At 39.8% G+C, this 9341-nt stretch overlaps 2 protein-coding genes across 2 annotated transcripts; one reads left to right on the forward strand and one right to left on the reverse strand.

Annotated features, from left to right (window-relative positions):
- The first annotated feature begins 516 nt into the window (after positions 1 to 516).
- On the forward strand, positions 517 to 6021 carry tomm7 (translocase of outer mitochondrial membrane 7 homolog (yeast)). Its single transcript, XM_071512510.1, has 3 exons — positions 517 to 661; positions 3931 to 3979; positions 5024 to 6021. Exons 1-3 carry the CDS (start codon positions 559 to 561, stop codon positions 5037 to 5039), a joined length of 168 nt encoding a protein of 55 aa, XP_071368611.1. The 5' UTR covers positions 517 to 558; the 3' UTR covers positions 5040 to 6021.
- A 637-nt stretch (positions 6022 to 6658) lies between these two features.
- On the reverse strand, positions 6659 to 9042 carry LOC139638391 (interleukin-6-like). The gene is made up of 4 exons (XM_071512519.1): positions 8842 to 9042; positions 8238 to 8327; positions 7918 to 8064; positions 6659 to 6871 (listed from the first exon to the last, which is right to left on the reverse strand). The coding sequence occupies exons 1-4, from the start codon at positions 9007 to 9009 to the stop codon at positions 6659 to 6661; spliced, it is 618 nt and encodes a 205-aa protein (XP_071368620.1). The 5' UTR covers positions 9010 to 9042.
- Positions 9043 to 9341: the final 299 nt, after the last annotated feature.

A 9341-nucleotide genomic window follows, 5' to 3' on the forward strand; every position in this document is an offset into this window, starting at 1 on the left:
CACATGTACAGGATCCTTGCTGCAGCCAGTGGACATTCACTTACCAGGAGATCAGTGATTTTACCTGTCAGTGCATGAATGAAATGTTTCATTTTGATCGGGATTTCCATTCATTGGTTTGAGATGCAAGGTAAAACAGACAGGCAACTCTCAGTTGACTAAATGTCAAACGAAGGCTTAAGCAGGTAGTTTCATCAAGAATAGTCTTGAGAAATCAGAGAGGGATGCCATGGTCGCATTGAAAAAACCAAGGATATTTTGACTTTTTTCTCAAAATCGATTGCAAAGGATTACCCAATCAGCAGATAGATCCCGCTTAATTTATTGATGTATTTCTGTATTATTTATGTAATTGTTTATTTCACTGACGCATACTGTATTTATTTATTGTGACTATTTTAGTCCTCCATAAATTTACCTATGCAGTACTTGTGTCCACTAGATGGCGACATACAGCAGAACTTGTCTAGTTACGACCAAGCTTCCTCCACGTCACTTCCTCTCTCTTGTCCTTGGCAACAGCATCGTCGCGAGCTCTAAGCCTCTGCGGGAAGACACATGGCTAAACTCAGCAAAGAGACTAAACAGCGGCTGCAGCAGCTGTTCCAGTGCGGCCAGTTTGTCATCCGATGGGGCTTCATACCTACGGTGCTCTACCTGGGTCAGTATCCGAAACGGGGGAGGTGGAGACCGGCTAGCTGACTAAACCTCCCTCGCTAGCCAGTTAGCTTAGCATATCCGCCGCCCCAACGATATGCTAATGCTAACCTTGCTAACTGACGTTAGCGGCTGGTTAGTTGCAGGTGATCGTTATCGAAACGGAGTTGGTAGGGTTTCAGTCCTGTGGCAATGTAATATTGCCATATCGCCCACCTCTTCGCGTGTCTGTGTGATTATTTGGTTATTACAGTGTAATTTATTGCTTATGTGAATTTCCATGACGTTCTCTCACTCCACTCCTCAAATTTATTGAGATGCTGTGATCCCAGAAGACACAATTTAAATTAAATCAGCAAGGAAACCGTAGATGTACTCAGACTTACTGTAGCAGTAGCTCCTGGGTAGTCTACGCCTTCAAACTGTTCACCCTGTGAGTGTGTGTCCATGGATGGGTGTGTTTTAGAGTGGACATGGGGAAGTTGGGTCCTTGCAGGACTTTTGCCCGTGTGACCTCACACCCTGCGGAGTTGCCCCCTGTCAGTGAATGTTCTCGCCTTCAGCATATTGGAAACACCAGTACTGACGTCATACTTTCTACCCTCTTTGATTTCTTTCCCTCTCTTTCACCTCTTTACCTGCTTTTCCCTCTTGCACCCATTTACTCTTTCAGGGCAGAACTTAATTATACTGAACTTTTATACTTACTTTTATACTTTTTAATTATATTGAGCTTGAGATATTGTCACATCTTTTTGCTGCCCACCATCTCAACAACACCCATGTTTTAGACACAGTCAGAAGTTTTGAGTAATTTAGTTTTGAGAGTGGGTGATGTAATTTTTTATGGAGATTGGTATTGAGGAAGTAATAGTGTAGGGCTATTTTCTGTCTTCTGGGAAACCCACAGGTCATGTACTAGAAATCTGTTGCATTATGAGTGACGCAGTCCAAGACTTATGAATGAAGCCGGGAGGATGGATGTTTTTGTTTTATTGGGTTTATTTTGGCTTTGAGGCAGTCAGGTGTGAATATGAATATCAACTCCAGATGTTAGGCTAGTGGAACAGTCCATTCTCCGTGTTCCACAAAATTAAGACCTGGAAGACCTGCAGTCGGTGACAGTAGAGCATTCTGGTGCATCTTAAAACACACACAGGACTTTGAAGGGTCTAAAAAGCTGTTTAATAATATGTCAGGGATGCTTTGCAGGATGCACTGCCCTTGGTCACTCATAAACTGTGATGCAGCAGAATAAGCTAAACACAATGTTTCTCTGAGACATCTAATGACACCTTTTACTTAGTGAGCTACAAACTCTTCTTAGTCAAATTTCTTATGCTTTGGCGTTTCTGAGTTTCCAGCTACTTAATTCAGTCAACACATTCTCTATGTTATTAGGAATGGTAGGTTAGTTTTTCTGTGACTAGCTATCTCTGGTCTGTTTAAGAACATTATGGCATCATGTCACTGACATGCTAGTTATCAGGATTTTTTTTTTTTTTAATGAGCTGGAGGTGCCTGCATGTCTATACATGTGTCTGCAAAAACTTTCTGCATTGAAAGTATGTGTCGCAGGCTGTGGAATTAACCTTTTTTTCAGATGGCATTTATTTCTCCCTTGATTGCCCCATCTGCTTATTAGGGGCATTTAGGTTCTTTTCAGGGTAATTTTTTATCAAACTATGAAGTAATACGGTAATTTTGCATATTGACAAATAAACGCTCAATTTGTATCTCTTACATTTATTTTATTTTAAATCATAATATACCATCAGATAAACAGAGTAACAATCAAAGACATTTTCTACTCTGTGTACTCCATTTTTGTAAAGGAAACCCCAGTTACAGGTGGCCCAAGGGGGGACACTAGCCACATTGATATGATATGTATACTGAACAAAAATATAAACGCAACACTTTTGGATTTGCTCCCTTTTTTTTTTACAAATTTGTTTAAATCTGTGTTAGTGAGCACTTCTCCTTTGCCAAGATAATCCATCCACCTGACAGGTGTGGCATATCAAGATGCTGATTAAACAGCATGATTATTGCACAGGTGTGCCTTGGGCTGGTCACAATAAAAGGCCACTCTAAAATGTGCAGTTTTATCTTGAAAAAATACATTTATTAGGCACTGAACTATGGATCTCACATGACTAGGGCTACAGATATGCATTATTTGAAAACCAGTCAGTATCTGGTGTGACCACCATTTGCCTCATGCAGTGCGACACATCTCCTTTGCATAGAGTTGATCAGGTTGTTGATTGTGGCCTGTGGAGTGTTGGTCCACTCCTCTTCAATGGCTGTGCCAAGTTGCTGGATATTGGCAGGAATTGGAACACGCTGTCGTACACGCCGATCCAGAGCATCCCAAACATGCTCAATGGGTGACATGTCTGGTGAGTATGCAGGCCATGCAAGAACTGGGATGTTTTCAGCTTCCAGGAATTGTGTACAGATCCTTGCAACATGGGGCTGTGCATTATCATGCTGCAACATGAGCTCTGGTGGACATTCCTGCAGTCAAAACTTGCGACATCTGTGGCATTGTGTTGTGTGATAACAACTGCACATATTAGAGTGGCCTTTTATTGTGACCAGCCCAAGGCACACCTGTGCAATAATCATGCTGTTTAATCAGCATCTTGATATGCCACACCTGTCAGGTGGATGGATTATCTTGGCAAAGGAGAAGTGCTCACTAACACGGATTTAAACAAATTTGTGAACAAAATTTGAGAGAAATAAGCCTTTTGTGTGCATAGAAAAAGTCTTAGATCTTGTATTTCAACTCATGAAAAATGGGAGCAAAAACAAAAATGTTGCGTTTATATTTTTGTTCAGTATATAACAGCTCAACAAAACACTGTGAAAAAGTTAGGCTACTAATTATCGCAGTTTTTGCCACCTTAGCTGCTTTAATTTCACAGACATTTTATAAACTCTAATACATTTTTGCCTTGAGCCCCCGTTACATTTTGACCCTGTGTAGACTTTGCAGCCGGTGAATGCTTGCCAAAGCAGCGATGTCAAGCTAATAATGATAGACTGTTGGCTTGTATTGGATTGTGGTACTTTTTCCATTGTAACCGGTTGTTTTTCTTTACCAGATGTTCGCAGCTAGCCTTACACATTGGTTTAAATGAGCAATGCTAACAGGTTATTATAGATAAACTAGAGATTATTTTGCACACATCACAAGTGTCCAGAGACTTGCAGAACGTGCACTAGTGTCCTTCAATTTTGTTTTATGTTTTGTATTTACAGGTTTCAAACGAGGAGCAGATCCAGGCATGCCTGAACCCAATGTCTTGAGGTGTGTACAGATTTGTCTTAAGGACACAAATTCTGAAACTTTGGTTTGTAACATCTAAAAAAAAAATGCATGTACAGTAAGTGTGCAATATCGGGACAAGCACACACAGACTGGCGGGAAATGTGACATGATGATTTTCACAGTTCTACACCAGTATTTCCTGAGAAGTGGAGTGGTTGGCCTAACTTGCCAGCAGTCTTACCAGCCTTTTTTAATTACTGTTAGCAAAACTAAATCTGGAATTTCTAGGTGTTACGCAGTATGTGTTAGGGCTGGATGATCTGGCTAAAATGAAAATCACAATTATTTTCTGGATATTGTAATCTCAGTTCTTAATTGCAGTCATTATTCATGATTTGTAGAGCAAATGTATTTTATAGCACCTTTTTTGTCTCATCGACTTTACAGTTATTAATTGTGGAAACTAAAATCACGATATATGATTACAGATATACCGTACTACTGTAGTAGGTATGCAGTGTTAACAGCTAATGCTGTTTGTATGAACATGTCAAAAATCATGTTAGATCCAAACAAAATGTTTGTTTTGAATGCAGCCTTAATGCACCCATCTGAAGGTTAATGCTGGCCCTCTGTGAGCGAGCTACTGTAAAAGTGTGCCTGACTTCTGCTTTTTGTCCCCACACTTAAGACATGAGTGGCAGTGTGTATTCCTTCCTTCTTGCTGGTTCAAATGCTCTTTATACTGGAAATATAAGGTTGTATATTTAATATGATGTGATAAACATAACTGGCCCCTGTGTATTTGGGTATTAGAGATATCTTCATTTTCAATTATATCCAAATTTGAAATATTTATCACTCTCCATACCTGCCTTGCTATCTTCAACTCGCATCATTTCTAGATGCACTTTACCATGAAATCTGAACGTTTCGTACTGATTGGCACCATTGCAGTGTGTGTTTGTATATCATTGTCACTGTAATTACAGTTTTAATAAATGAAACTCTGGGCTGTGTAAATGACCCATGGGATCTCAGTTCTCTGGTGTAACTTTTGACCTTACTCCTTCTTTCTCCTAGTTTACTATGGGGCTGAGGAAAACGTCCACACAGCCGATCACCTCCCTTCATCAAGTCAAGTGATCCCGCCTCATTGGCAGTCACCCGGGAAACAGACGTTATTTCTCCCTTTCGTGTCCGCAAGTCTTACTGTCCAACGTCTGAGAGACTCATGAATATTTATCTGTGGTCATTATGTGTGTGACTACATTATATATAGACGAATGCAGATTGAAGAATTGGTCTCAATCTTGGTTTAGATGGGAGACATTTGGATCAACAAGGTGGATTCCAGACATTTTCCTTTGTCCCTGAAAATATTCAGCGCTGGCTGTCATTTTTTATCTGGTGTTTTGTTCAGGAATATGTAACACTGTCTGTAACGCTGTCTTTGGCTATGCCATCCATCCATGTTTTTCTCTATAAGTTGTAAATGAAATTTCTGGCAATAAATCCTAAGAGAAACAACAGTTTTCTGTTTATACACGGAATCAAGTCGACGCTATGATCTGTATACATCTTCAACTGAAAGAAATGGTTGAATAAATTGTAAAACTCATGCATTAGAATGTGATTGGCTCTGCCTTTAAATCTAATCACAGGGTTCCCATGCAGGTCTGGATAAGTATATAAAAGGAATTTGATACATTTCAGTCTTGAAAAATTTAGAAATTGCATGAAAATTTCTGAAAGGTTATGGGAAATTGTGATCAAAATCCCAATATGCACATATGAAAATAAATTTTATGATGGTGTAAATCAATGGTCATTTCAAATTTTGGTATAATCTTCATTTGTAGAGTGATACTGACTATTTGATTTGTCATATTACTCTGACACTTTCGGCATACATAGGGATGGAAGACTGACCAAAATCTTGGTCAGTCTCATATCTTGTTAAGGTGTGAAATAAGTATGGAATTGATGATGACAAATATAGTGAGATAAGAGTTTGAATGAACAGGCAAGATTTGTATCTCTTTTCAAATGCAGTTTTTTTAATTTAATTTTTAATTTAACAAAATATTTCTTCAAGTCACTCAATGTGCATTCACAGTTTTAATTCTACGTATATCTTCAGTCGGTGAACTGGATTCGGTGTTATATTCAGAATACAGTTTGTGCATAAGAAAATAAATAACATTTTATCAGAAATACGTATAAAAGCATTCTTTTCAAAATCCATCATACAATTGCTTTTCAAAAATGTCTTGCTTACAAAAAAGTATAGCTTACAAAAATAAGTTAATGTGCCATAGATTACTAATAAATAACACGAGTGCATCATATAGAAATATAAATAAGTTGAATACATTAAACAGTAGTGGGTAATACAAGCCCTTAGGCCTACCAGATTCAAACAAACCTATAAATAACTATAGACCCACTATACCTGCATGGATCATTCAAAAGCCATCTGTCAGAACACTGTGAGTCTTAGACACCCGATCAGTGATTTCTTATAAACAAAAGACTTTGATTAAAACCTTATCACCTTTTTTTCTACCATAAATCTGTAACACTTAAGTCAAACAGGATTCTCAAAGTAACTGTGTTACTTGTAAAAGTAACAAAGTGTTAATACCACCAGTTTTAGGTAACAAATTCCTTAACCCATTCAAGTAATTTCATCTTTATAACTTGCAGCTACAGTAATCAGTAACTGCCCAGTATGTTGTTGGCCAGACTTCGCCTGTGCATGTCCATTTTGACGACTGCGCGCTTGCCGTCGATGAGGAACAAGTGGAGCAGGTGCAGGATGTTGTATGCGGTCATCTTCCTGTGGAAAGTGTCGGGGTGGGCCAGCTCCTTCAGCAGCTGCTCCTCCTGGCTGCTGGTCATCGCTGTTACCCGCTCAGGGTGCTTCATCTGTGGGGCAGAGGGGGGAGAGAGGAGCCTTTAGAAAACATGCTAGTTGTACAATGTGACAGTGTGACCAGAGAACCATGACATACTTTTTGAGCAGCCCGGGCCCATAAGGACAAACTGCCAGTGGTGGAAAGTAACTAAGTACATTTACTCAAGTACTGCACTTAAGTACAATTTTGAGATACTTGTACTTTACTTGAGTATTTCCATTTGATGCTACTTTATACTTCCACTCCACTACATTTCAGAGGGAAATATTGTACTTTCTACTCCACTACATTTATTTGACAGCTTTAGTTACTTTTCAGATGGAGATTTGACACAATGGATAATATAACAAGCTTTTTAAATACAACACATTGTTAAAGATTAAACCAGTGGTTTCCAACCTTTTTAGCTTTTGACGTCTTACAAAAAGCAGTGTGTAGTCGGGGTCACATTTCAGATGTCTATGAGTTGTTAACAGCTCCACCCAATAGTGATTTTTCCCTCTAAACCTCACATGGTTTCATTTCAATAAATGTTCAAATGATCCAATATTTCAGCAAAAATCAAAGATTAGAGAAAAAGTCCAAAAACTGAAAACAGATTTGTGTATTAGAACTTTGTTTTTTCTTCTTTCCTCTCCCATTAATCATCTCACAACCCCTCAGATTCAAGTAGTTCAAACTAGCTCCACCTCCAGCAGCTACAACAGTAACATGCTGCTTACACACTGATGCTTCAGTATTAATAATCTAATGATGTCATATATAATAAAATATCAGTCAGAGGGACCAAACCACTACTTTTACTTCAATACTTTAACTACATTTTGCTGCTAATACTTATGTACTTTTACTTAAGTAGGATTTTTCATGCAGGACTTTTACTTGTAATGGAGTATTTTTACATTGCTGTATTGGTACTTTTACTTAAGTAAAGGATCAGAGTACTTCTTCCACCACTGCAAACTGCATAAATATAATTGCTTGTGACCCTTGTGTGCAAGTTCTCCAACTTTTGTCTAGAAAGTACTAAAACTAAGTGTGCAGCATCTCAAACACCTTTTGTTTGGTCAGACTGATCAAAGACGCCAAGCTGTAGAGCTTGACATGGGGGAGCATTGAGTTTCTGGGGTATTCCTTCTCCACATGCTTCAGGAGGACCTGGTACTTCAGCAGACCCTGGACCAGTCTGTGGAGACACGACTCCTGGACAGAGGAGAGGAACACAGTCACACATCTGAGTAGAAACCTCAGAATCCCTATGACCTTAATTCAATCCATTATTCTACTCTACAGCAAATCTGTTCTGTGTTTCTTTTATCAGTGTCTTGTCATTTTAGCAGGTTGCATTAGAGAGAATGGGGTCACAAAGGAGATACCTTGCTGAAATTCAAGCCTGGGCAGCCTGATTGGAAATTGGAGTCATCCAGATATTGATAATTCACTTGATTTTGAAATTCCTCCTCAAACTGAAAGAGAAAAAGAAACTTAGTGAAGCAGGTCAGCGATGCAATCCACCTACTGTACAGGCTCAGAGTGAGACACCAGCCAGCCTGCTAGCAGTTACTGACATTTTAGTGATATTTTCAAATCAAGCAACAGTGTTTTGCCCCTGCAATGTAGGCTAAAACATATTGTAACCTAAGGTCTGTGGCATCGGCCATACCATTACAACAAAGAACTATAGTAATGTAGTAATATAGTAATACATTTTAAACAAATGTCACAGCAAAACTTTAAATATTCATGCTGATACTATAAAATACTATCATATAGGGGATAAAAAAAATACTGTAAAGTATATGAGGTCACTATAAACTCAGTATTGAGTAGCGCAGACGCACTATGGGTCCCTATTGGAATATTGCAGCAATAGGCTACCATATGAAACAGAAAAAAAGATCAGTATAACCTTACTATTGATTACCACAGACACATCACAAGGAATATTATTGTAATTTTCCTTCAAGGTAAAGCGCTCACCTTTTTCTCGTGCAGTTCGGTGGTAGCAATGAACGAGTCCCAAAGGCGACTCAGGTCAGAGGGCCGCTCGGCCTCCTGCTCCTCACCTGAAGGATCACCTGAGGGACTCTCGGTGGGCGCGACAGCCACGGGGGCCCCGGTAACACACCGCGCCAGGGCCGACAGCATCACTGCAGAAAGCAGGTAAGCATCTGTACGGGAGGGAAGAGCATGTGTGAGCGAAGGAGGAACAAACGCAAGACGCAAAAGTAGCAGCAGTTAGAAGTCACTTACTGAGTGTGGGCGGCATGCTGCGCTGCAGTTAACCACTTGTTGAATTGATGTGAATCCAGTGATGCTGAAGGCTGCGAGGCCAGAAGGAGTTGCCCTCTCGCGGTGATGCGCTGTCATTTTATATTCTTCAGAATAGAGGGATTTCCCGTTATCCCCCCCCCCCCCCCCCCCCCCCCCCCCACCCGGGCGAAACGCACACACACACACACACACACACACACACACAC

This window comes from Centroberyx affinis, unplaced genomic scaffold (assembly GCF_046629955.1).
Source record: "Centroberyx affinis isolate AG114_WGS23_722 - 3 ecotype Tasmania unplaced genomic scaffold, CSIRO-AGI_Caff_v1 ptg006324l_1, whole genome shotgun sequence".
NCBI classification, from domain to species: domain Eukaryota; kingdom Metazoa; phylum Chordata; class Actinopteri; order Beryciformes; family Berycidae; genus Centroberyx; species Centroberyx affinis.

What these genes read in the sequence shown, in the direction of transcription:
- tomm7 (XM_071512510.1), top strand. Translation starts at nt 559, where the DNA reads ATGGCTAAACTCAGCAAAGAGACTAAACAGCGGCTGCAGCAGCTGTTC. An exon ending in ACCTACGGTGCTCTACCTGG is followed by an intron (nt 662 to 3,930) that starts GTCAGTATCCGA and finishes TTGTATTTACAG; the next exon opens with GTTTCAAACGAGGAGCAGAT.
- LOC139638391 (XM_071512519.1), bottom strand. Translation starts at nt 9,009, where the DNA reads ATGCTGTCGGCCCTGGCGCGGTGTGTTACCGGGGCCCCCGTGGCTGTC. An exon ending in CAGGCTTGAATTTCAGCAAG is followed by an intron (nt 8,065 to 8,237) that starts GTATCTCCTTTG and finishes TCCTCTGTCCAG; the next exon opens with GAGTCGTGTCTCCACAGACT. An exon ending in TCAGTCTGACCAAACAAAAG is followed by an intron (nt 6,872 to 7,917) that starts GTGTTTGAGATG and finishes TCTGCCCCACAG; the next exon opens with ATGAAGCACCCTGAGCGGGT.